This window comes from Echiichthys vipera, assembly GCF_963691815.1.
Source record: "Echiichthys vipera genome assembly, chromosome: 4".
NCBI classification, from domain to species: domain Eukaryota; kingdom Metazoa; phylum Chordata; class Actinopteri; order Perciformes; family Trachinidae; genus Echiichthys; species Echiichthys vipera.
In genome coordinates, this window is record NC_139829.1 from 27,954,223 (window position 1) to 27,981,286 (window position 27,064).

Below are 27,064 nucleotides of genomic sequence, written 5' to 3' on the forward strand. Positions count from 1 at the left end.
TGGATTTGGTTAAATACAACCATAAAGCTCAATGCACAATAAGGCTGTGCCAGGGGAGCAGCCTAGTAAATTAAAGGGCAGGACTATTTTTCACTTCCCATTATATGGTTCAGGAGAAAACGCTTTTCCTCCCGGTGAACTCCCTGTGGATGTGCTGCTTTTCTTAACCATCCATCTTCTCCGTCTGCCTTTATATCATAACATTTAGAGCTTTACACAACATCGGACTGACCCCTGGCTTCACGACGGATGTAGTAATAATGACGGCCGCACTCTGAGAATTCAAGGATGATACTTCACTGCCTTTCTGAATAAGTCATTTGTCCCCAATTTAAAAGAAAAGACGAAATAAAGGAACTTTGTTGGTTATGTCTGTTTGTTACAATCATAGGATAGGGCCAACATTAAAGAGTAAGACATGATGTATAAAGTATACATATAAACAATATATATATGTTTTTTCTGCAGAGATAAAACACACTTGATAGCAGATTGCAAACATATCCCAGGACAATAAAGAAGTTCAGCTAAAGACCAAGCAAAAAAAGACCATCATGTGCAGTTTTACATGTGTATATTCTAGGGTTTAGCCTTGATTTGGGGAGCATCTATTAAAATAAATGATCTTATCAGATTAAAGGCGCCTGCTGTGACTTTAGATAAAAACCCAAGGAGTTGTAGCAGGACTGCAGGCAGCATTTGGGCCTTGTGCCTCAACCTTACTGTTTGTCCCCTTTCATTTACAAGCATGGAGGAGGACTGAGGTGTTACAAGGGGGTCTCAAGAAAGCAAAACACGCTTCACACACTCATTTTCAGAGCACAAACTATTAACTTTTAAACAAAATAGGTGGTTTTATGTCATGAACAAAATACCTGTAACCACACTGTTTGAATTAGCTCTCTTTTAAAGCACAAGAGGTTCATTTTTAAGACAAATGGAAACAGCAGCTAGCACGTAAACATGCAGTTAAGTGAAGCTAAATGAGAAATACTAAGACAACAACTCACCTTACTGGCGGGGGGCTGTGGAGCAGCCAGTGTTGGTCAGATAAGGGAGACTCCGGGGACTGGATGAAGGAAAACTTCCCGAACAGTATATATATATATATATATATATATCCAGACGTAACCGTGTGGTCCGTTAATGAAGCTCGCTAACTCCAAACTATCAACGTTTGGCTAACTAACATATTTTTTACCAAACTTCTGCGACAGAGAAAAATACCGTTCGTGCCCCTAACTCCCAAAAAAACCCAAATAACCAACAGAGAGGAGGGGAAAACTTCCTAAATGATGTTAAGTAGTTTTAGTCGTTTTTTACTTTGACGAAAACGGAGAAACTGCCGCCTGTGCGGTGTTTCTCGGTAGTCCTTTTATCCCCCAAAAAGCGTTTCACTCGCGATGAAACGAAGTCGCCTCACCTCCGAAAAGTGCACCGTAAAGTTCTTCAACTCACTCTCGCGAAATATCCTCAAAGAAAAATGTGGTTTGGTGTTGTGTTTCTACTGAAAAGCGGTTCTTAAATGAATCCTGGAAAGTATTCAGACGAGTCCTGGCGGAGAAATGCTGTTAAACAACGAGAGTCCGGGCTCGGCTGCTCCAAACCTCCCCCCTTAAATCTGAGACTATGCGCATCCTCCGGACCGCTGTCAACGCTCAGGCGGTAACCCGGGCAACTTCCTGTCCGCAACTACAAAATAAAAGCCCACATCGGTCAAGAATCAATTCAAGAGTCAAGATTCAAGAAGCTTTATTTATCCCGAGGGAAATGATTGTGCAACAGTTTCAATACAAAGGTGGGAAAGGATCAGAGTAACAATAAGCATAAAAACATAAATCAAATCAAAATAAGGCTAACATCAAATAAATCAAACAATTAACTAGATGTGACAGAGTGCAACAGACATTGTGGTTAAGAAGAAGAAGAAGAATTATTTTATTTGTCCCGCAATGGGGAAATTCAACTTTCACTCTATTATTATTTTTGTCATTTTATACACACACAGAGGCCCGAAATACACACACACACATGCACAGACAGGACCTATATACATGCAGTTAATGGAGAGATGTTAGAGCGAGGGGGCTGCCAGTGACCGGCGTACTGAGCAGTTGGGGGTTTGTTGCCTTGCTCAACAGCAGGAGATGAACTGGCTCATCTCCAGAAACCAGTCCACGCTCCATACAGGGACTCGAACCGGCAACCGTACGGTTCCCAGCCAGGTCACCTATGGACTGAGCTACTGCCGCCCCAAAATAATGTAGGTATATACAATATACAACAATACGCACTGTGCAGTTTAGCAGCATGTTGAAATAAAATAAGTACAAATTAAACAAGTGATAAGGAGCGATAAGTGAAAACAGTGTTAAAAGTGTAGCAGCATTTCCTACTGAACTAAGTTACAGTAAAGTGCAGTAAAGTGTAGCAGCATTTCTTACTGAACTGAGTTACAGCACAACTAAATAAAGTGATGTAGTGATGATAGAAAGTGACATTTGCTCAGGACACAGTGTCTCCACTCTTCCTTACCTGACCGGGGGGAGATGAATTATACAGTGTGATGGCCACCGGAAGAAAAGACTTCCTCCGGCGTTCAGTGTTACACCAGGGGAAAATGAGACTGTGACTGAAGGTGCTTCTGCTGGAGGCCAGCAGCTGGTGGAGAGGGTGAGTGTTTTTGTCCAGGATGCTGTGCAGTTTAGACAGCATGCTCCTCTCAGACACCACCACCAAAGAGGAGCCAGCCTTTTTCTACCAATTGGCTGGTAACTTAAACCCTCTAACCCTCTAATATAGCTCTGCTTTGCAAGATAGGCCTATAGGTTAACTCTCCATCTAGGCATCTAGATGTGCTACCTCTAAAGTTTTTACACAACACATTTTTGAAAGCCTAAAGGGGGCATTGTCTGGGAATATTAGTACAAGGACTTTGACGATGCATTTATTGAAGATATGCTTTACTTTGTGGTGGTTGTTTAGAGTTTGTTTACATCTGGGTTTTTTTTCAGAATCAACTTTATTACCAAGTATGTAAGAGATTACATACCGGGGATTTGACCTGGTGACTTTGTGCATAGCGGATACAGATAAACAAATATACACGTAAACACGCAGAGAGAATACACAAAATTTAACAATAACAACTACATAAAAGAAGACGTTAAAAGGGTGGTGTAGTGGTAGTTCATGAGGTGGAGGTGCTGCTAGGTAGATGAGTATGTAACCATGAAGGGAGTGGGTAAACTTCAATTTTTTTATTTTTTATTGTGTCATGCAAAAATATGTCCCGCACAACTATTGACAATTATTTTTAAAAAAAGATACTATACCCCTTTATAGTCCAATGCCTTTTGGGCTGATAGGTGAGTATACTGTAAACTGCCAGGATAAAAGGTGGGTATACTTCATATACCTGCGTGTACCCTCCACTACACCACTGGATACATCAAAATAGAGATCATTTGATAATTTGATTGCAACCATTAGCCTGCATTAAAATGGAAAGCCCACATTGCTTATATGTTGGTCCTCACTAACGGTTTCCACATAACAAGAGTTGTGTTAATGTTATATTTACATTTGCTGTCCCTCAAAGTTGTGCTTCCAATGAAAGTTATTTAACAAAATGTTGTTTCTTTACCTCAACTCTCACAGTGGGCCAATTCATATTGGAGCCTATTGCAATGTTAATTATTTTCACACAAGATATTCAGCCCATATTCAATGTCTATTTCAGAGTTATATTTGTTGCTTTTACTTCAGACAAAGGCGTTTTTTCCCTCCTGTGAGTCAGTGCTGCTTTTATTTTGAATGTCAAACAGCCGGAAATCCGACAGTTATTCAGGCTGTCGCGTCCCAACTTGACGCAGGTCTGCCCGGGCTTGTAGAAACCTGGCTCCCCCCCTGCCACACATCCACAGCACCTCTCCAAAAGAGCTCCACCAAATCTCCACACACCACTCCATGCATTGTGGGACTGGGAATACTGTGACCATAATAATTAAAGTACTCTTGTGTTTCAACCATAATAGTGGATATAAACCACATAAACTCACTTTAAACTACAAATCAGCCCTGGTCACATCAAAAACACTATAAACAAAATATACACAATTAGAAATCGGAAAATATCAAATCAATGTAAAACTAAATCCCTATAAAGGGTCGTTGAGGACAGGGTTCATTCTTATTGAACACCACTTTTACTTTGGAGGATAACTTTAGGCTCACAGAGAAAAGTCCCATGTATAATAATATAAATGTGTTTTGCATTATACAAAGAAGTTGTAATGACACTTTCCAAACCAAAGGTCTATTGTTCATTAAAGAGTTGTATTAACACAGAGAGAGAACAGATGTAAGAAGAAAAAGGTGTATCAGTGTAAAGTGATGTTTACACCGCTGCTCTAAGGAGCGTTACAGGAACTCGTTCCTACACACAGCAATAATAATAATAATAATAATAAATAGTAATAAATAATAAAAGTCAATTCTTGTACATGGCATTCTTGCACATTCTCTGTCCACATGTTCATAGCATAGTATATTTTAGTATCAGTATGTGTATTATACCCATACTACATATCCCATACGTATCATATATTATATCATACTGTATATTGCATGCACATATACATCTGTTTATACTGTTCCCCATCTGTTTATACCGTTCACATTATTATATTGTTTATACTATATTGTGTGTTTATTGCTTATATTATACTTTGCTTATTGTTTTATTATATATTATTTTTCTAAAAATGTACCAAGGGGGAGTAGCACTCCAATTTCGTTGTATGCAAATGCAATGACAATAAAGGCTATTCTATTCTATTCTATTCTATTATTCTATACATTAGTATTTTATTGTACCATCATCCTGCCGCTGCACCTTACTATTCACTTATTCATTAACTTGCTTTATCTCGTGCTTATGTCTAAGTGCCCATGTTCCGTTCTGTGTTACTACTTATTTCTTATACCCAGATATTTTGATTGTATCTCATTTTTATTCTATTGCATTGTATCAAATCCAGCTGAACCAGATTGCTGCAACAAAATAATTTCTAATCTATTTATCGTACTGACTGAACGAGCGGGCAATCAAGTGAGTGTGCATCTGAGGAGGGACATTAGTTTTCCTGCATGAATTCAGATAAGCAACATGAATGCTAATTCCCTGACAGAAAGTAAGCACTTTCATCAACTTCCAGTTCAAAGCAACTATAAAATAGCTTTATTGTGCTGGCGTGAAGATCATATGCTTTGGCAGCATTTCAAAGAGCAGCACAACTTCAAATGTCTCTGCAAACTCAGCACAAACATAAGTTTGCGCTGCCTGATCAAGCACATATCTGAGGCGCTCATATGGTCTTTGATTTCACGTCACAACTGACAAATGATTGACGACGTTATATTAAAGAATGGGAGGACAAAGAAACAGATGTGTTTCAACATGTGTTCATCTTCCGTGTAATATTAACTTCGTGTGATGTTAAAGACATTCACAAAATGAGGTGACTTTATTATTTCCTTGACTTTAGGGGAGATACAAATTCAGTAGTTTGAAGAGACTATAACTGAGCTGCCATCAGCAAACACAGGAGGATCTCTTGGCATGGCGTTAGAGGATGGAGGACTTCCTCCAATCAATCCACTGATAAATCAAGTTATAAAGTGAAAGTGCAAGATGAGATCAAAACAGAACAATATATTGTAGGAATAAAACTTCACAAAAGGAAATTCATCGAGATGGAAATACCTTTTGGTCAAGTCAGAGTTCAGAGCGATAAGTGAAGATGATTGAAATAGTAAATGTTGTGATATTCTTTTTTGTTAACAGCAGCTTTGTTATGTTCAAGTGCTCAATACAATGAACATAATTAAATGCACATGACATACAGATGAAAATGTTGATCGTAGGATACTGAGAACCGTGTTATCACTTTAAAACTTCTGTTCACTTCTGTTCAATAACTTTTCTTAAAGTTGAAGCAACTTCACACATCAAAGTCTGTTTACAGGATTTATGGAAAACTACGGCATATGTGAAAAATTAGTTGTATAAAGCTGCATGAGGTCTAATAATGCCCGCCTCTCCCAAACGGGCTCCTAGGCGCGGTACGGTTGCACTCACACTGGTCAAACAAACTAGACTTTAGCCGTGAAACGTCCTGGGGCAGGGTACGAAAGGACAGTGTGAGTGCGCCCTAACTGGCTTAAACAAAACTGATGATGAAAACTTAGAAAGAGATGAGGTTAACACATCGACTGTATGAAGCTTGGGGATAGCAGATCTAGGCTACACACCTGAACCTCTGACCAAACCGCTGGTGGTCTTGCATTTTGAGTAACATACAGTAGGCACTGCTTTTCAGAATAAAGCCACATGCATGGAATTTAAAAAAGCCAATATACTGTATGTGGTTCTGTTGTTGTCCATCGGTGATGTTTAGGATGCTAAACAGTTGTACTCTTTGACAGGAATAGCTCGACATTTGAGGAATTAACACTTGGGCTATTTGTTGGAAGAGAAGATTGACATCACTCATATCTGCACACTATGAAGCTAAGCTACCACCAGCAGATGGTTAGCTTACCTTAGCGCAAAAACAGGGTGAAAACAGGGGTTGTGCAGTTTTACATACGTTATCTGACAGAAGGGCCTTTCATGCTAACACGTTTAGATTGGTGTGTTTCGGTTAAACACTCTTGCTTTTCAAATGTCTAAACAGAGCTTTTTTTTTTGCCAAATGAACATTGAGCTCAAATTAACTCGCAGCTTCAAAGAAAGCTGCTGACGACGTAGCAGATGGAGTGTGAATCTGACAACCACATGCATACCAGAGAAAAACCAAGCATGTTTTATTAGGTTAACTAATAGTGAGAGTTAAACGTGCATGTGCTGCCTTCAGCCACATCTTACGATCTCAGAACATCAAAACCCAACCGAGGAGAGCTTTGATGCAGTTTGAAACCTAATATTTTATAGACATTTCTTTTTTCTTTCGTGTCACTAGCAGTTCCCTTGGGATGAGCAACAAGCTGTCAATGATTTTAAAAGAAGAGGACAAGAAAGCCTTGGCAGAAGTCATAACATGTGCGTATTGTTTATTCATTCCGCTGCTTATTATTCCCCTCTGATAGGAGGTGACCGATATATCGGGAACTCTGGGAATCTTCACCCCGGTCTCACCAGTGGTGTGTGGTAAAATCTGTGCAAAACAGATGAGAGAAGATAAAGAAACAATTGCAGACCAATAAAAGATGCTCTTTGGTTGTTTTTAGCAGCACAGAGGAGACACTGTGTCTATATCTCTCTACACTGATTCACTACCACACATAAAAAAAAGATTATTTTAAAAAGCTTCAGCCATTAATCATTAACCTGCGATGTGTACATGCCATGGTAGCTCAAGACACATATCGGCAACTTACTACTGATAGGGGCTGTAAAATGAAAGGCATACAGTTTATGATTTCTTTTTTTCTGGAATTCTTTTTAACGTCTTATAACAAGTCAGTAAACATTCTCATAGGGCTTCATACCCGCATCTATCTGAGCCTACTGTCAAATGAAGTTGTTGATGGTGATAAAACTGATTTAGAAAAGGTAATATAGAAACAAATAAGGACCAATATATCAGCATGAATAAAATCAAATTCAAAAACGTATAGATAAATAGAAACAGTAAATCTTTCCACCCTAGGGATATCATAGATAATGTCAATCCAATCATAGACTGAAGCTTAAAGGCTTTCCTGCCAGCTGCGCTTACAAATCGAAATAGGTATCCAACAAAGGTATTACTGTCTAATGGCAGGGCACCCAAGTAAAGGGTATAGCTCAAATGCAATGTCCAGCTGGAGGACTGAGTGCAAAACTTTACGAACTTCCTGCCAAAAAGGACTTAATAATGGGCAAGATCAGAATATATAATGAAGATTTGCCCTGGAGAACCCACGCTGTCTCCAACAGTTAGAGGACGGGCTATAATGACTCTTTTGTCCTGGGGAAACGAAGAACCTAATGAGGTTTTTCCAACAAAACTCTCTCCGTTAAGCTGAACTTGAAGATTTCCGTTGTAGCTCACATAGATTCTCCCATTCCTCCTCTGCTTGGATGGATTACTGAACAGCCGGGCGAAGGCCCAGGGGCCCTTAAGGTCAGGGAAAAGACAGAAAAAAAATCTTCACAAAAGTGCACACAAAATGACCAAAAATGACTACAGGAATGTATAAAAAACAACGACGACGACATAGAAACGTGAAATGTCTTAAAAAAGATGCAAAACCACCACAAAAGATGCAAAATGACTAAATATAGATGCAGAACAAGACACACAAAACTAAGAATGGATGTAAATAAACTCACACTTCTCGAAGTGACCTATCACTGAAATGTACCTTTATCTCTCTTGCACATTAAAATCCCCATAGCATATTGTAATATAGTGTTTATCTGCGATACTGTACTTTTATTTGATTGTTGTTCATATTTTGTATTTTATATTTTATCTTATTTTTAGTACTTCTGATTGCTTTGTACCGCTTATTTCCCCTCGGGGATAAATAAAGTTATCTATCTATCTATCTATCTATCTATCTATCTATCTATCTATCTATCTATCTATCTATCAAAATGACCACAAAGAGAAACAAAATGACCACCAAAAAACTGTCAATAAGTGCACAATGACCACAAAGAGACCCCAAATTACTACACAACGACTAAAAGTAGACTCTTTGAATTCGGGTGTCTTGTTCCTACGCAGACTGAGGCTTGGGCCCACTGTCTCCGCCATGCTCTTCTGTTAAGTTTTCTTTCTTATTTTTATTAATAATTACACAGTTCAGATACTTTTCATCTGTAAGGAAATGCTAAAGATGTTCACGGGTTTCCTATGAATTATGAGATGATGTAAATCAGTTACATACATGGGCTTTAAAGTCAGTTGAACTTTCGCTTAGATGCGTCTGACAAAAGCTCAGCCTGAACACAATCTGTTTTAAGATGAGGTGGGGCATTTATGATCACTCCTCGCTTCCTTTCAACGTAAGGAAATGTGCCGGACACTGTTAAAGCCAGGAATACCTTATGCAAAAGCAAACTGAAGGCAGACTAAGCCACACACCAGAGAGTCATGCAATCCTCAGAGTGAACAATATCTATGCTTTGCATCATGATTTCCCTAGCAGCTTCTTCATCGCCCCAAAGTGGTGTTTTATTGTCCTCGCCGTTCGTGTTTGCATTCCATTGTTACTGGGCAAGTACAAATATCCTCCTTTATGCAGAAAAACCTCAGACAGACCTTCCACTACGTTGTTTGAGTCCAGCCCTCATCCATCCATCAGCAGTGCCCCTGTTCTACACAGGGCCCCCCAAACTCTGCTCACCACCCCCAGCCCACTCTTTGACATTACGCTGTTGTGCCTTTCCGGGCCTTTATGCTGGCTGTTGTCTGAGGCAGATTGAAGACCCTTTGTGTGCGTCAGCCCCTGTCCTGAGTGGCCAGGAGGAACCTGCTGGGCTGCGAGTGGAGAGACAGGAATGTGCATATGAATGGGCCAGTGTGTGCCGGGAACCTGCTGACAGAGGGACGGCGTGCCTCTATGAGTCTTAGTTCATCAGCGTAACCATCTTGTTCAATTACACGTGCAGCGCGGTGTTGCGTTCCCTGGTCATTCACACTGAATGGGAGTATTGTCACTGCAATTGTGATATTTTGCTTGTGGCTATTGTAGGGGAGCTCTTAACAAATGTGGTGTCGGCTGCATTGTTCTAGGTGTGAATAATCATCCCCAACTGCAGCGACTCGCTCCTGCCCTTCTATTGTACTCATACTCATTGTAACCATATTTCCCATCATGTCTGAATGCAATGAAGAATCTGACTTATCTGACCTGATTTATACAAAATAAGAACTTGCAGGATCTTGTCTTTACATGATGTCTGCCTTTTATGCTCCATTTGTGACGTTGAATGAATAAAAGATGACTTTTTATAACAAAAATGTCAGTTTTAGACCGACAATAGCCATTTCTCAATAACAAGTTCAACACAAATACATTAGTATTTCGAAAATTATAACTCAAAGTTGTGTGTTGTCTCCCGCAATGCATTCTGGGATACCTGGCTGTCTGAAGTCCACACAGACAAGTGACACACAAGTCACCTCCGATGCATCCTTGATAAAATGGGTGGAGCAAGTCACATCCAGGCATTTGGACTTTACCTGGTGAGATGCAGACTTTTGAATTGGAACAGGACTTGGGCTGCGACAGATGATGATTCACAAGTCCACGAGAACACAAGTACAGACAAGAACACAGATTGAGAAACAGCTAATCTCTTAGCCAGTTCCCCAAAGTCTTTGTATTACCATTTATCATTAATTGAAATCTGTTTTTGCAGAGCCACAAGTTCTGCATTTAAAATGTCAAAGTAAAAGTAGATTATTATCAGCAAAACGTACTCCGGCTTATTTGTATTTCATCTTTTTCGGCATGAATGTACGTCAAATAAGCCATCAAGACAGTTTTTTGGGTGATCACCTATTAACAGAGAAATCCCGGACAGTCGCTAACAGTCAAACATGGCGAACACTGAGTTGCTCAGAGCCAAGTGCTGGACCATTCAAAACAAGGGAGGAAGGTATTGAACTGAAGAGTGAATGAACAGTGATTTCGTAATTGACTTTTTTGGGCTGCCTCTCAGTAGGAACAGAGTCGGCTGGTAAGGCTTGAAGCATAGTAAAACAGTCTTTTTGAATAAACTCTGGATTCGCTTATGGGTTTTTTGTCTGGCCCTGCAAATACTGAAATTATTGGATCAGTCCTGCACTAAGAGAGTTTCTGGCCTTGTATAATCACAAGTTAAAACAGTCGCCTATATTTAGAGATGAGGAGGAACTCGTTGATGTTTCGGGGCAGCCTCTCGCTCACAGGGTAGAGCACACGTCCTATTGGCTTAGGCCTTGGCAGTGGCCTGGGTTAGAATATTACCCAATATCACCAACCTATTATAAAAATAGACACAAAAGGCCTAAAAACTAATGTAGAAAAACAGAGAAAAGAACTCATGTTTCCAACCACTTGATGAGTAAGTACAATATTTGCACACTGTTTTTAGTTTCCACGCTTCAATGTTAAAAAAACACATACTTTTCACCATCTGTATGAATAAACCTGTATTCAGTCTCTGTCTGAAATGGCTCGTTTAAGCTCCTGTCCCTTTAAGCCCTCCTCCTGAAAAAGCACTGGTTGCTCTGATGCTCTGGTCTTTCAGATCTGCATCTCTGTACCGTCATTGCAGCCGGGGGAAAACTGTAACAGCACTGTAGAAACACTTTCTACCGATATATGGTGCAGTTGTGACATCACAACTGTACAGACGTCCTGGTGGCTCGTTTAAAGGCACACTTTCTGAATACGGGCTGTGTGCATTTCTATGTTGATTGAGCGTTTAAACCTCACTGATAATTCTATCAATGTGTATGGGACTGTGAAATATATCGTCTAAAACTTAAACAGCAGTTTGTAGGTTTTACTTGATGAATTCTGAAGCCTTTGCTGTAAACATGAGGGGAAAACAGACCTAACCGAAAATAGTCATTCGAGTTGACACTCCATAGGATGAATGACAAGAAAACCTGTGTGTTAGAAAATCTCAATTTGCACTGAACAAGGGAACATACACAGTAGATAGCCCAGTTCCTCTGCATATTTGGAAGATGATACATAATGATCTGATTTCAAACAACAGTCTCGTATGATGGGATCTAGATATATGATCCCCAAAAGCTTCATTAATTGTCCTCTGACTCATATGCTACAGCTTATGGGTTGTTTGTCTGGCCCTGCTTTTGAAAAGATTACATCTCCATAATCAATAAAAAAAAAACATCCACCACAGAGTCTGAAAAAAAAAACACATCTGGTAAAAACTTTCCCCCTTAATACCCGCAGTAAGACAGAAATCACAGCATGTTCACTTAGCATAATTTCCTGGGGAAACTTTTTCATCATTATGGTCGCCAGTAGAGAGGTTGTGACATTGTCCAGATGTGTTGGTTGCATTTGAATCCAAGTGTGGCTGCAGCGGGAACCCAAATTCCGTCCACATGGCCTCTACGTCCATTATTAAAATCACTGGAAGATCTATAAATCTGTCGTTCAGATCAAAATAAAAAGCTAAAGAGTATGTTGATTATGGAAAATAACACATTTATCACATGGTCCAGATTTGTGTTTGGCTGGATCACCTGATAAGCCTGACATTTCCCACAGTCCCAGTGCTGATTGACTGTAAGAGCTGGGCTGCGGCCTCAGTCTGGACTCATGGCTCTTATCACCCGCTGACCTGGAAAATGGGAGCGTAAGATCTGCAACATCACTTCAACCAGCACGCAACATGCTGCTTTGAAGTGGGAGTGGGCCTAAATTGGATTATGCTGCATCTCTGAGGAGCAGCTCCCGTAGATTTGATTACACACGCCCCCTCACCCAACACCCACACTCCTACTTCTCTGATGCAGATGAGACAAAGCGGGGCGGCCCTCCATGCCAGAGTCTGGTACTCCACTTCTTAATGTGTGCCCATCTGCCAGCCATTTACCTGATTACTTCGGGATAACTCAGACAGCTCAGGCTCTGCCAGGGCAGCTGGGAGGCAAGAGATGGCCTTAGTTTTGTACAGGTGGACACAGGAAAGATAAGGAGCAGATGACCATTTTATCCGTAAAAACAACCGTCCAGATATCACCAAAATCGAGATAATTGGCATCTGGCACATTGGAATACAATGAATTATATATTTTTTAGTGCTGAACTACACTATTTGACTCATTTTACAGCTTAAACACAAGTGTCAAGCTGGAGAAACACACACAAAGGACAAACTGTTCGCACCATCCACTCTCAGTCTAAAGCTCTATTTAAAATAAAGTCCCAAGCACTGGCTTCAAATCCTCCACGCAAGCATGGGACACAGACCACCTTCTATTTCTGAGGAAAATAACATCCAGTCCTGGTTTAACTTGGGCTCATTATGGTGGAAGTGGGTTCCAGGGCCAGGAAGTTTCATTGCTTTCCAAATAAATCTCACTAAACACGAGCTGTAATCCAAATTCCTCATCTTGTGGAGTCCTCCTCAAATCCTCCCATTACGAGAAAGCTCTGAAAAGCTCGGCTTAAAAAATCACCTCTCTTGATATCATTTGATGAAACATTTGTACTAATAAAACAGAGTTAAGTAGCACAGTTAATTGAAAAAAACAACTTTAAAAATGTGGAAAACGTCTTTTTTTCCTTAACTGCTTATTAGTTCCTGATTATTTCCACATAAAGGGACAGCTCTCAAATTCAAACCAGCTCTTGAAAAATTATCACAAAAAAAAATGAGGCCCTTTAATATCGCTCCGCTTTGACTGAGTGACACAGAGGGGTTTCATTACCTCGCTTACTGCTAGCAAATCTGAGACATCAACTTTGATTATGTTACGTAGAACCTGGCAAGGGAACAATCACGAGGGGCTGTGGGCGGGTGTGATATAGTCTGGGTGCCAATCAAAATGGCTGGTCTGGTTCATAATATGTAGCATAAGGTGCTTTGTTCTTCCTGCCATTGAGAAAACAAACATGGATAACCAATAACCAATCTCCCCAGTGAGCAGTAAGAAAAAAGACTGAGCAAACCCATGCTATTACTGACATGTGGCACTCAAAATGGGCGATCCTAGTTACAGCTCCTTATCTGTGTGGAAGGAGGAACTTGTCACTGAGCGTAAACAGCTCTCCCGGCTTAGTTCTGTGAGCTAAAACACCCCCATCCCACCCCATCTACCCCCCAACACCCCATCTCCTTGTGCTGTGTGGCGTCAGCTGCAATGAGCTCCAGATGTGGCCTGGCACCCCTCCAGTCGCAGCACTGGATGTGGTTTGAAGGTAGTTTGGAAACACCGCCCACCAGCGGACCCAATGAAAGTTCCTCAGACTGCAGCGAGACGTTTCTGACGCGGGGTTGTGTTTGCGCAGACAGCAGGAGCGCACAAGAAGTGCAGTACGCAGTGCAGACAGTCCACATCTGTGGAAGGCTGAGGCCTCTTGTATGTGCATGTGTTACTTATTGAACATGCTTTGAATACGTATGAGACAATAGTTGAAAGTATTTCCATCTGTTTCAGTAGATATGGAAATGTCAACATCCTTTATTCACCCCCGGGCTTCCAACCTTTTGTTACCTTTGCATATAAATACTGGTTAAAAAAAGCTCTCAGTAATGTGTCCTGCCTTTGATAAATAAAGAAAGGATGACTTATCGGAGTGGCAAGACCAAAGCTAATGATTAACAAAACGTTTGAAAGTTAAAGGATATAAAATCCAGCACAATCTTCTCTTTAGAAATACATTTAAACAATGTGATGGTTTAACTAGTGTTTAATTTGGATTAATCTTCCATTACAGGTCACCGTGATACACAAAGAAGTATCAATTACCACGTCGGTGGACAGTTGTGTGGTTTGATGTCATTACTTCATTATAAATACACAGACTATCAACCATCAACATCTACTCTCCCTGTCGAAAAGTGTGAATGATACACACCGGAAGCATTAGTCACAAGTATTTGCTAAATACTCAGGGACATAACACCAGCACAGGAGAAGCAGCTGAGGTCACTGGGAAAATATGTGATATGACCATGAGTGTCCATATCTAATTTATAATAAAACATGTTGTGGTGTCAAAATACCAGGAATTATCATCACTTAAAAAAAAAGGATTGCGTGATTGATTGATAACTTTATTAATAAACTGTAAATAACCTAGTATGGTGACATACACGTAACTTGGCGAAACAGTGGTGTCCATCCACGGCGTCTGCTATCAGCTGCAACAGTTACACTGATGCTTTTCTCTTTCCAACAGTTACCCCGTTTAGTTCCAACATTGTGCTGGGAAGATCGAATGAGGTCACTGTGTGTGAGCTGCCAGCTAATTCGAATGGTGAGCTGGAAAAAAAGAAATGCTGCTTTTAAGACAATAGCTCCCCCTGCTGCCCGACAACGGTCACTTAGCAAACATTTGCAAGACAATGTTTAACAAATAACCGCATTTGAGCGAATATGTGTTGGCCTCCAGTTTTAATGAACTGTTTTGTCAAACACGACACATGTAAAGTGTAAACCATCGTTATTGCTGTAGTGAGAGCAAACACTGGTGTTCGCAGCGCAATGCACACATTTTTTTTAAGATTTTAACATAGTGAGTTTACACGGTGGTGTGGTGGTCAGCACTGTTGCCTCTCGAGATGGTTCCTGGTTCGAATCCCTGCTGTGGCCCTTCTGTGTGGAGTTTGCATGTTCTCCCAGTGTCTACGTGGGTTTTCTCCGGGTTCTCCCGTTTCCTCCCACAGTCCAAAGACGTGCACGTGTTGGGTTCATTGATGACTCTAAAATTTCCCGTAGGTGTGAGTGGTTGTCTGTCTCTGTTCGTCTATATGTGCCCTGCGATAGACTGGCGTCCTGTCCAGGGTGTATGCCCAATGTCAGCTGGGATCGGCTCCAGCGCCCCCGCCACCCCAACAGGGACAAGCGGGTGAAGATGAATAAATTAGTTTAAGTGCAGACTTTGAGCCACTAAACTGGACTGTTGTTGCTGAATGTCTGTCTGGAGCTAACTTGAACGTTGGCTCTGCTCTTGTATTGAGCTATAAAAATCTGTGTGTCAGGCTAATTCCAGTGAATTGCAGCACTTTCTACCTATATACTGTATAGTGTAGTTGTGAAATCATAACTGTACAGACGTACTGGCGGCTCCTTTAAAGGCACAGTTTCTGAATACAGGCTGTGTGCATTCCTTGAGCATTTGAAACATTCACACTTTTTAAATAGCACCTTACCTAAAATAAAAAAAAGGCGTGGAAATCGGACTTTTTTTTTACAATTTCGGACCTTTGAAGCCAAGTGCATCTAAACACCTTCAATGTCAGAGATTCGGCCACATCAGATGGTGAGGTGGGAGTACTGACTTGATTCTCCCCAGTGATTAATAACATCTGTCTTTTTCATCATCATTACTCAGCCCGCAAAACCTCAGCTAAATACCTCAGCTGTAACTGGCTCAAGCTCACACAAAGGCTGATGTGTATTGTAATGTAATGTTGTGTCCTCCCGGTTTCATTCAGTGGTGATGTTCAAAATGTAGCCACTTGTAGTGAATCTCGGTCAATATGAGTGTAATCCTGACTTGAACGTTCCTCACCTATGTTTTGAGTTAATGTAATTTGTCTGATGTCAGCATGCACCACAGAGATGCAATGTGTCTGTCGTCACCGCAGTGGTTTTAAGAGCTCCTGCAGATCTCCCTGAGGTGCCAGCTGGAAGGGTAGCTGGAGCCTCTTGTTCACCTGGCTGCAGAGTGCCGGACAGTGCTCCAACAGCAGCTGACACACCTCTGCGTGACCCCGTTCTGCAGCCTGCTCAAGCATTTAACAGAGCAAAAAAAAAAAAACATGAGTTAAATGATCGCCAAACTGTCTCTCTGGAATGTTTTATTATATCACTGCTGGCAGTTCTGTACCTTATGTAACGGGGATGCACCATCGTCATCACAGAGCATTGGGTCTGCTCTGTGGTGCAGCAGGAGTCTAACCACATCCAGATGGCCGCAGTAAGCTGATCGGTGGAGTGGCGTGGCACCGCCTGGTGTCTGGGGAGATGCACAAGCACCGTTCTCCAGAAGAAACGTGCACACAGCGTGATGACCACTGCGACTTGCATAGTGCTGGGATAAAAAGGACACAAAAATGATGCACAATTTGGATACATGAGCATACATGACGCTACAGTATACGGCCAAACATCTTCCCAGCAAACCCACCAGAGCTGTGTATCCAGCTGAGTCTCTCAGGTTAGGGTCTGTGCCCTTCTGGACCAAGGACTTAACCCTCTCCAAGTCTCCATCCATCGCAGCAGACCAGACACCTGTACAGAAGAATGACACACAACACAGTATGACTGATGCGTCAAATCAGGAGATAAAAGAATAGTTAGCTCAAGCCATTTAATGAAAGGTGAAAACTGTTTAATTGTATAGTCCATTTGACCAGGGGTGGGCAATCCCGGTCCTGGAGAGCCACTGTCATGCATGTTTGGTTTCTCCCTACCCTAACACACCAGGACCGGTGTTGTGCCGTACTCAGCACCCCTGCTCTCATGCACCCCCTCGCTTTATAGCTGATATTCTGGATCAGAAGGTTGTTGTTTGTTTCGACCTATAGGAGCAGTTTATATACAGGTGACACAATTTTGAACCTATGAATTGCAAGAAAAGCTGGGATTATATTTAGGAAACACTAAGTCAAATACATTCAACTTGCTCAAAAGATCCATTTCATTAATTAAGTAATCATGGCTGCAGTAGATTTCCACAGAACATACAAAAAGGTGTTGTTTTGTGTTTGCTATGATCCAAGTTTGTGATTTTAAACCCCTTAAAATAGTTTCAAGACTGTAAGTAACCAATGTTGTGACCATTGTGGGTCACCTGTATATAAACTACTCCTATAGGTGGAAACAACAGCCTTCTGACCCAGAATATCACCTATAAAGCGAGGGGGTGCATGAGGGCAGGGGGTGCTGAATGCGGCACAACACCGGCCCTGGTGTGTTAGGGTAGGGAGAAGCCAAACATGCATGCCAGGGGCTCTCAAGGACCTTAGTTGCCCACCCCTGCATTAGACCCCTGGTTTACTAACTAAGCCACCTGCAAACCTCGTTCAAAATCCATCTCCCTCAGCGTCTGAGAGACACCGGGAGAGGCGGCCGGATGGGAGCAAAACGAACAATGGTTTCGATCAGACGCCATTGTGTTAATCCGCACCAACAAACAAACAGGATAAAATAGTTCCGGAGGGATTCAAAGGTGATAGAGAGGCACAGGCGTGTGTTTACATTGTGCTGTTTGGCAGTTCCGCGTTTCTTCTTCTATCTTTGATGGGCGACAAGTTTGTGGTGCATTACCGCCCCCACCAGGCAAAACACACAAAACACACACGCCTGGAAATAAAGTCAATTAATGTTGAACAGATTTACAAAAACTCACACTCACACACACTCGTATTAAACAGGGCTATACAGTGTGTTTCTTATTGAAGCATGGTAGCTGGCATATGGGATTTAGAGTATATTGTCTCATCTCATCTCATCTTCATCCGCTTATCTGGGGTCGGGTCGCGGGGGCAGCAGCTTTAGCAGGGGACCCCAAACTTCCCTTTCCTGGGCCACATTAACCAGCTCTAACTGGGGGATCCTGAGGCGTTCCCAGGCCAGTGTGGAGATATAATCTCTCCACCTGGTCCTGGGTCTTCTCCGAGGCCTCCTCGGAGTATATTGTGAGATGCATAATTCATTGATTAAATCCTGTAACCTCTTAACCACTGCCGAGGAGTGATGCCATGTATGCATGAATCTTGGTTTTTAAACACATTTTTTGTCTTTGTTTGTTTATCATAGACGATGTCCTTATTCATACCTATGTTTTGTGTGGAAAAATATCTCACTTTGCATAATTGCTGCATGTTTTCTATGAAATCTGAATGGTTTGATACAGAACAGAAGCTGCATAGAGGCAAAGATGTGCCTCTTTAAATTCCAGATTGTAGATGATATTTTCACTTTGAACATAAGTTGCCTCTGATGCTTCTGGTTGGGCGTCATCCTTCATGAGAGGCGTAATGTTATAACATAATTCAGATACAGGTTGAAACAATGAGAATTGCTTTTATTATTATATCATACAGAATTAATAAAAAAAATCCCTCTGATTAGCACCAAGACCCCTTCAGGTGCTCTCTGATGAATAGTTTTATTTTGGGTAAAAAAATGAATTATTTCACATGATAGAAATCTGCAAACGAAAAAGGACTAGGCTTTTTTTTGCCTATCCTATTCAACCCATTAAGATAAGATAACCCTGAATATCAACAATGCAAAAAAGAAAAGAAAAAGAAATCCTCTAAATTATAATCGTTATTTGTTTTACATATTAATCATTTTACATAGAAATCTTTTTTTTTTCAGTTCAAGGCTTTTTTTAAACTCAACTGAGAGCTCCACATTTTCAACTCATCTCCCAAAACTGAAACACATCTGGATTTAACATTTGTTCTCGTTTTACATGTTTCAAAGATGCACAACCCAAGTTTTTTTTATAATTTCATTTCAATAAATGTATTATCATAAAATTGCAAAATCCCTACACCTGTATGAATATCCATGTAACCATGAATATCCTGCATTATTTTAATTCAATTTTACTTGAGTTTTTTAATTGAATTTTAATAAATGTATTATTATAACATTGCAAAAGCTCTACATCTGTATAAATCATACCCATACCTATTATATAAACTTATTTCCTGACTGACCTGATTTTTATTGAATTTTACTTGAGTTTTTTTTTCAATTTTATTTAATGTTTTATTATTTAGATTTGTCTAGCATTTAATTTATTTTTATTTTATTGATCTGTTATTGATGCCACTCGCTCGGTTGGGTAGATTGTATATAATAATAATAATAATAATAATAATAATAATAATAATAATAATAATAATAATAATAATAATAATAATAATTTCCCCCTGGGATTATTAAAGTATTTCTGATTCTGATTCTAACATAACTTGTATTATCTTGAATATGATGTATGTTTTTTTAATAAATGACATAGGTGCAACGCATATATTAAACTGTTTATACATCACCTATAACCTATTCGTAAATGTTGTTATTAATTAATAATATGACAAATGTTGGTGAGATAGCGCGGGGGTTTTGTCCTTTCCTATTTTTCCTACAGCACGTGAACGCATCTTGTGTCTCGTGTTGTTGTCTGGTGCAGCTAGCTAGCTAGCCAGCTTGAATCAGCAAGCAAGCGTTAGCTGGCAAACGTCCCATTATAGGTGAAATTATAACAAAACACTTAAAACCAAAGCGCCTAAAGAATGAGAAGAGTTACCTTATTTGTTAACGGGACATCTAAAAATGGCAAGGTGGGTAAAAACTTGAGTTGGGCCGCAGAATGACTGTGTTTTTCCACTGAACATATGTGTTTCATTATAGCTAATGTTACAGTATAATGTTACACAGCGCCACTTTGTATCACTGTTCATGTAAAGTCGAGGTAAACGTTCGTCTTTGTTACTTTGTTTCAACACTTCAGATAAATGTTACATGTTAGCTCAACTTAACTCCGACTCATTAATCTAAGGGGACCAGATTTCTGAGACTAAATCCCCGGATTGTTTTGCTCCAGAGGCGTAAAAACCTCCACAACATGACCTTTATTTAGTCAGTTTGATATTCAACATTCATTTGATATTCAGAATAAATAACTATTATGCTTTTAAACCATTTCATTGAGTTATGTCAAAGCCACCTTTGCAACAGAAAGACTAATGTTCCTCATGTATCACAAGGCTAATATGCTTCCTTATCTTTTGACCTAGGGGTGTCAAACCACTTTTACAACATAAAGACTAATATTCTTGTGATACATATATGTATATAATGTATCACAAGGCTTATTTTTGAATAATATGTATTTTATATGATTTTGTTTATGACCTGGAGAAGTTAAACCACTCCTGCAACGTAAAGACTAATACCCCTCATGTATCACAAGGCTTGTTTTTTTAACATTATATATATATATATATATATTATTATTATTTTTATTTTTTTATTAAATCTAATATTCTTCCTTATCTTTTGACCTAGGGATGTCAAAGTCACTTGTGCAACATAAAGACTAACACGCCTCATGTGTCACAAGGCTTGTTTTTTAACATTATATTTTTTATGATATGTTTTTCTATCTATTATGCTTCCTCATCTTTTGACCTGGAGATGTTAAACCTCTTTGGCTTTGGCCTGTGAGTAGTAGGGTGTGCAACTCTACGTGTCATTTGCTAAACATTTACGTCATTATAATTTTTCCTATATTCCATTTTTGGATCTTTCAGTCACAGTGAAAACCGCGGACATTTCCGGGGACAGATCACTGAAAACAGGGACTGTCAACTGGAAACCGAGGCCGTCTGGTCACCCTACATTAATCTCCTGTTAGTCAGGAGTGATCCGTTTCAGAATGTAATCCCTCTCTGCCTCTGTGGCTCAGTGGCGAGTAGGTCGTCCTCCATTTGAGAGATCGGCAGTTAGATCCCCACCTACCCTGGTCCACATGTCGAAGTGTCCTTGGGCAAGACACTGAACCCCGAATTGCTCCCCGTGCTGTGCATGGGTGTGTAAATGTGATGTGAATGATTAGATTAGATTAGATGGTCTGTAGATGTCCACTGCCATCAGTGTGAATGTGTGTGTGAATGGGTGAATGTGACAAACACTGTTAAAGTGCCTTGAGTAGTCCGAAGACTAGAAAGGCGCTATATAAGTACAAGTCCATTTACCATCTAACAACCAACTGATCGTTAAACATTTCTCTTTAGGTTGTAGCGGTATACGGGACCTTGTCTGACTTACTTTCCGTAGCAAGCAATAAGTTAGGAATCAAAGCTGCCTCTCTATACAATGGAAAGGGTGGTCTCATAGATGACATTGCCCTTATAAGGTAAGCTCCCACTATATTAATAAAAAACATGTATCTGAGCTGCTTATGAACGTACCGACTAAATCTGTGTCGTGTCTCTGTTTCCCACAGAGATGACGACGTGTTGTATGTGTCAGAAGGAGATCCCTTTATTGGTGAGTGCTGTGACACGTTTGCTGCATTCGTCTCATCCCCTGTCAGTTTAAGTGTGAGTAATGTTATGTTTTTTATTTATATATATGTCACAGACCCTCAAAATGAAGCCAGGGGCACATCTGATCCGCACGGAGCACACACGGATTGGCTGACCCTTAATATTGGTGGTCGTCCCTTCACCACCACCAGGTATCCGTGTTCTTAATCGTGTGTAAACAGTAATAAACACATTATAAAAGACATGTGATTGACATACCATAGTGTGTATTTATGTATGTTTTCTCTGTTACAGTTCCATTCATTGTCTTCTTTGCTGAATGTGTGTGTTTTGTGTTCAGGAGCACCTTGGTCAGCAAGGAGCCTGACAGTATGCTTGCTCACATGTTTGGAGAGAAAGGTAAGTTATCCGGCTGTTAAGTCGTGACGTAACACCCTTTCAAAACATTATTTCCGGGTTCAAGCCGCTCCGAGCCTTGCATTTCTACAACGCCGCAGGGCCATGCCCCGTGTTTAGAACAGATCTGAGTTTTTAAAAAACAACGTAACTGTCATTTTACCTCTTTCTCATCGATAAAAAAGATGACGTTAGAAGTGATCGTAATTGTTGGGTCGTTGTGTCTGTTTTGTTTCAACGGAGCGTTTTGACCCGGAAATCGTATTTTGAAAGGGTGTTACGTCAGACTTGACAGCCGGATAGCTACAGAGTCGACTAGCCACCCAGTTTTAGTTAAATGCGAAGAGTCTTTCTGAATGAGTTTCCTCAACCCCTGTGTTTGCTCCAGATGTGTGGGGGAACAAGCAGGACGAGCATGGGGCCTACCTAATCGACCGCAGCCCTGAATACTTTGAGCCTATCCTCAACTACTTGAGACATGGTCAGCTCATTATCAATGAAGGCATAAATATAAGAGGTGAGCTTTCTGACAAATGATGGAGTCTACCTGAATCACTGAAGGGGCTCATTAAATAAAAATGTGTCCTAAATGCCCTCCAGGTGTGCTCGAGGAGGCTCGGTTCTTTGGAATTGAGCAGCTTGCCGAACAGCTGGAAGTAACAATCAAGGTAATATGAAGTGCGGAAGGTAAATAGTTCTATTTTGGGAAAGGGACCATTTTATTCATCAGGACTTACCATAAGGCTTGCTTTCAAAACAGAATACACAGCCACCTGAGGACCACTCCCCCATCTCCCGCAAGGAGTTTGTTCGTTTTCTCCTGGCAACACCCACCAAGTCGGAGCTCCGCTGTCAGGTAAAGCTAAATTAAAACCTTTTCATTGACCCCACCGTTTCACCATATCAAGTTAATATTTGACACCGTTATTGTCACTGTTTTCAGGGTCTTAATTTCAGTGGTGCGGATCTGTCCCGACTTGATTTGCGCTACATCAATTTCAAGATGGCTAATCTCAGCCGCTGCAATCTGACACATGCCAACCTGTGCTGTTCCAATCTGGAGCGGGCTGATCTCTCTGGAGCCAACCTGGATGTGAGTCCGCACTAACTCACTTACATACTGTGGAGCGCAACTGGCCAATACTGGGCCTATCACAGACATGTCATTGTATAAGGGTGTTGACGTAAATGTTTGCTGTTATGTGCCGATATGAAAACCTTTTTTACAGAACGTAATGCAGAAAACAATGCTTAGGGTGATTTAGAAACAGTGTTGTATATTTCAATTGTCAGCAATTGACTGATACTAATCACACATTACTCAGCAGCGGCGGCGGCAGTAGCTCAGTCCATAGGTGACTTGGCTGTGAACCGTAGGGTCGCTGGTTCAAGTCCCTGTGTGGACCATGAACGGAGTGTGGACTGGTGGCTGGAGAGGTGCCAGTTCATCTCCTTGGGTGCAGTTGAGCAAGGCACCGACCCCCCAACTGCTCGGGGAGCTGGTCACTGGCAGCCCCCTCGCTCTAACATCTCTCCTTAATTGCATGCATATAGGTCCTGTTTGTGCATGTGTGTGTATTTCGGGCCTGTGTGTGTAACATGATTAATAATAAGAGTGAAAAAATTCGGGATAAATAAATACAGTAATTCTTCTATTTAGCTATTTATTTTTTATTTTCTCAGGTCATTTCTAGAATTGGTTGACAATGTAGTACATTGTATGTATAATGTATAATAATGTAAAATTAAGAAAGCACCTACAGGAAAGGTCTATTGTCATTCCATCTCAAAAATGTCTCTATATCGGCCGCCGTATCTGTAATCATGGTACAGCGGGTGGTGTTCCTATTGGTACAGTGGCATTAGCATTATAACCGGCTATTTGTCGGGCTCTAACATCCAGTATCAGAAGACGAGATATGTGCAAAAATCTAAAATCTCACTGTCTCACTGTGGGAAGATGAACTTTTCCTCCTTCTGCTGAAGATGTGTATAAGGCTTCCTGCGGGTGAACAATGGACCTGTTTTTTTGCCACTTCACACGTGCAGCTCCCTCAGCTGTGTGATGGAAGAGCCCTTCTGCTCTTAAGCATGTTTGCCAACGGCACACTCTCACATTCACCCAATTAAAAGAACAACAAGCCAACTGTTTTTCCTCAGTCCTGTAACTTTATATTCATTTCTTGTAGGGCGTAATTTATTAGGATTATGATGAAAGCTTTTGATCTGTGTTGTCTTTTGAAGGGTGCTAACTTACAAGGAGTGAAGATGCTCTGTTCCAATGCAGAGGGAGCTTCTCTCAAAGGATGCAATTTTGAAGATCCATCTGGACTGAAAGCCAACCTCGAAGGTAATCTAGCCCAACTCTTAATCAAAGCAGAGGCAGTTTCACATTTATAGTCATGTTTTGACCAAATGTTTTTGGAATCAGGTGCTAACCTGAAAGGCGTTGACATGGAAGGAAGCCAAATGACCGGCATCAACCTGCGGGTGGCCACTCTGAAAAATGCAAAGCTGAAGAACTGTAACCTGCGGGGAGCCACTTTAGCCGGGACTGATCTTGAGGTGAGTTAGAGTCATCAGGCAGGATTATCTCTAAAAACACTCAGCTGGTAATCTTATTTACAGCATCGTTCTAAGGCTAAAAATGATGAAACAGGAGCTTCCTGTAAATAAATCAACAGCGACAATAGATAAGATGAATTCAATCTTTTTATCTTTATTGAAATGTAATAGTTTTTCTGCCTTGGGTTGTTTATGTTTGTCTTTGCAAGTAAATAACCGTGTTCCTCACTGTAGATTTCCATTTGTTTTTTTTCTTGTTTGACTCTACGGCCTTTTTGCAGAACTGTGATCTTTCTGGCTGTGATCTACAAGAAGCCAACCTGAGAGGCTCCAATGTGAAAGGAGCCATTTTTGAAGAGATGCTGACCCCTCTGCACATGTCACAGAGTGTTAGATAACTCTGCGCACACACACACACACACACACACACACACACACACACACACACACACACACACACACACACACACCCACACATCCACACACACACAAACACGATGTGGTCTCTCCAGTGTGAGACCACATCTGGCTCCTTTATTGCTCTTTCCTCTCTGAGAGTATATTCCCCTATTTTCGATCTCTCTTTGCCTGTCTGCAGTACAGGTACTTGTATGCACATCCCTGGTATTCCACCTATATTACGTTAGCTTTAAATACCTTGCACTAGAATTGAATCAGGGTTGTCTATGTATGTTTGTGTGGTAGGATGTTTTTAAATGTTCAGCTGCATATATCACCAAAACAAAATAATGTTCCTAGTGTATGTAGATGCGTCTGGATGCAATCCAGTGACTATACTCATTTAATGTTTTACATAATTTATGTCCATGTCATATTACATGACATGTTAATGGGAGTCTAAATCAGATTATTTGTGTGCGGTCAAGTCCAGAGCCCTGAGCTTGACTGGATGCTGCTGTAGCAGAAGTAGACGGTGTCACTTACCAATAACTGTGTCGTTATATATTCCTCATTAAGTATGTCACTTAATTTTTGCTGGATTCAACATATTATAAAGGAAGCAATGCAAGCCAAAGCCATAACGATAGCACAGTCTTAAAGGCTAAAAAGTGCTGTCTGAAACTATGCGACAGGCTAGTTTTAAACACAGCTTGGGTATGCAATACACGATTTACAGCTGTGAGGTTTCTCCTTTCCTACTTTTAAATATTGTGTTCTTAAAAAAAAGCTTTTCCTTTTGTTTTGCGCTCTGTGAATCTACCTCTTTTTTTAATTCGGTATGCCAGTGATCCACAGTTGCATGCAATTGACCGTGGCACTGCTTATTGTAATGTTTATGGATGACATTCAATATTCTTTAGTTTCCCATTCGGAGAAAACTCGGTGTGCTGTAACAGAAAGACATCTTCACGTGTTCACGTTGTCAAAGGGGGTATGCCTGGAAACATGCTCCATGTATCGATGTATATCACTTAATCATGCTTTGAACTTATTTGCACAAGTATATGTTAACTGGTAACATGTTATACCTTTCCACCAAAAATGTTTGGTGCTCGTACTCGTATGTAAATCAAATCCAGTTTTTCCAAAACGTACAGAAAATGCATCATTACAGTAGGCGATAGTTGTCAGTAGTTTTGTCAAGGCTCTCACTTTAGTTCTCTACACGACTGTCTGTTTGCATGTGTGAAGAGCTATACTCGTTTTTGACTGGATACCTTTCTCCAGCTGTAGCTCAAAGCTGCTCTGATGCAATACTATTCACTCAGTTCAATAGTAGGTACCCACCCTGTGAGGATGAACGATGAAGGCAATCAAATGGTGTACTCCACCTTGAACGTGACAATTAATGGAAGAGCTATGGTTATTTATTTTAATACATCTCACTGAATGCAATATGTTGTGTTTGAGACAGGGAGTGGTGTAGGTCTCCCTATCTATTGTTGCACTTGACCTTGGAAATATATTTCCATGAATGACTGTTATAAATAAACTGCAATGAAGAAGACGAAAACACCTTTGTCATCTGATTTTTGTGAAATATCCCATATTCTGCGTATTTACTGCCCACGTTCATTTTGGGTAACTACTAGAACATGTTTACAGGCTTTAATGTTTAAAACTCACTCATAGTCTGTCTGAATATACCTTTATCACCCTCTGTCTGTAACACTCAGTTTTAGCCATAGACTGTATAAAAAATGGACGTAGAGGTCCGTTCTCTCAAAGTGATCCAATCATCATCTCGTCAGACTTTAACTGTCTTTAACTTTAACTCTAATTTCCTCTTACTAAAAAAGGGCATGTATGTGACGTTGGGGGGAAGGAGATACGCCCATCTGGCTGAGGTATACCTCCGAGGAGAAGTGA

The 27,064-nt window shown here is 40.6% G+C and overlaps 3 protein-coding genes across 5 annotated transcripts in view; 1 reads left to right on the forward strand and 2 right to left on the reverse strand.

Moving 5' to 3' along the window:
* The window catches only part of fgfr1a (fibroblast growth factor receptor 1a), a 31,376-nt gene extending 29,776 nt beyond the window's left edge, over positions 1-1,600 (reverse strand). For both annotated transcript variants that reach the window (XM_083913048.1, XM_083913047.1), the window contains exon 1: positions 1,011-1,600. The gene's annotated coding sequence lies outside the window, so the exon portion shown is untranslated. The remainder of the gene's footprint in view (positions 1-1,010) is intronic.
* A 13,805-nt stretch (positions 1,601-15,405) lies between these two features.
* On the reverse strand, positions 15,406-17,925 carry ankrd39 (ankyrin repeat domain 39). Its single transcript, XM_083912321.1, has 4 exons — positions 17,781-17,925; positions 16,888-16,991; positions 16,588-16,791; positions 15,406-16,483 (listed from the first exon to the last, which is right to left on the reverse strand). Exons 1-4 carry the CDS (start codon positions 17,872-17,874, stop codon positions 16,337-16,339), a joined length of 549 nt encoding a protein of 182 aa, XP_083768447.1. The 5' UTR covers positions 17,875-17,925; the 3' UTR covers positions 15,406-16,336.
* Positions 17,926-19,951: 2,026 nt separating this feature from the next.
* Positions 19,952-26,695, forward strand: kctd9a (potassium channel tetramerization domain containing 9a). 2 transcript variants are annotated; one of them, XM_083912008.1, is made up of 12 exons: positions 19,952-20,062; positions 21,518-21,639; positions 21,730-21,773; positions 21,867-21,963; positions 22,113-22,171; positions 22,557-22,685; positions 22,769-22,836; positions 22,929-23,024; positions 23,112-23,261; positions 24,413-24,518; positions 24,600-24,733; positions 25,015-26,695. In XM_083912008.1, exons 1-12 carry the CDS (start codon positions 20,015-20,017, stop codon positions 25,129-25,131), a joined length of 1,170 nt encoding a protein of 389 aa, XP_083768134.1. In that variant the 5' UTR covers positions 19,952-20,014; the 3' UTR covers positions 25,132-26,695. The 2 variants fall into 2 exon arrangements, with proteins under 2 accessions (XP_083768134.1, XP_083768133.1); XM_083912007.1 differs by having other exon boundaries at positions 21,730-21,963.
* Positions 26,696-27,064: the final 369 nt, after the last annotated feature.

Excerpts from the sequence above, each read along its gene's own strand:
- ankrd39 (XM_083912321.1), bottom strand. The coding sequence starts at position 17,874 with ATGGCGTCTGATCGAAACCATTGTTCGTTTTGCTCCCATCCGGCCGCC. Across the intron at positions 16,992-17,780 it reads GGAGATGGATTTTGAACGAG|GTGTCTGGTCTGCTGCGATG; the intron begins GTTTGCAGGTGG and ends TCTTCTGTACAG. Across the intron at positions 16,792-16,887 it reads CAGCTGGATACACAGCTCTG|CACTATGCAAGTCGCAGTGG; the intron begins GTGGGTTTGCTG and ends TTTTTATCCCAG.
- kctd9a (XM_083912007.1), top strand. The coding sequence starts at position 20,015 with ATGAGAAGAGTTACCTTATTTGTTAACGGGACATCTAAAAATGGCAAG. Across the intron at positions 22,172-22,556 it reads TCACATGTTTGGAGAGAAAG|ATGTGTGGGGGAACAAGCAG; the intron begins GTAAGTTATCCG and ends TGTTTGCTCCAG. Across the intron at positions 23,262-24,412 it reads TCTCTGGAGCCAACCTGGAT|GGTGCTAACTTACAAGGAGT; the intron begins GTGAGTCCGCAC and ends TGTCTTTTGAAG.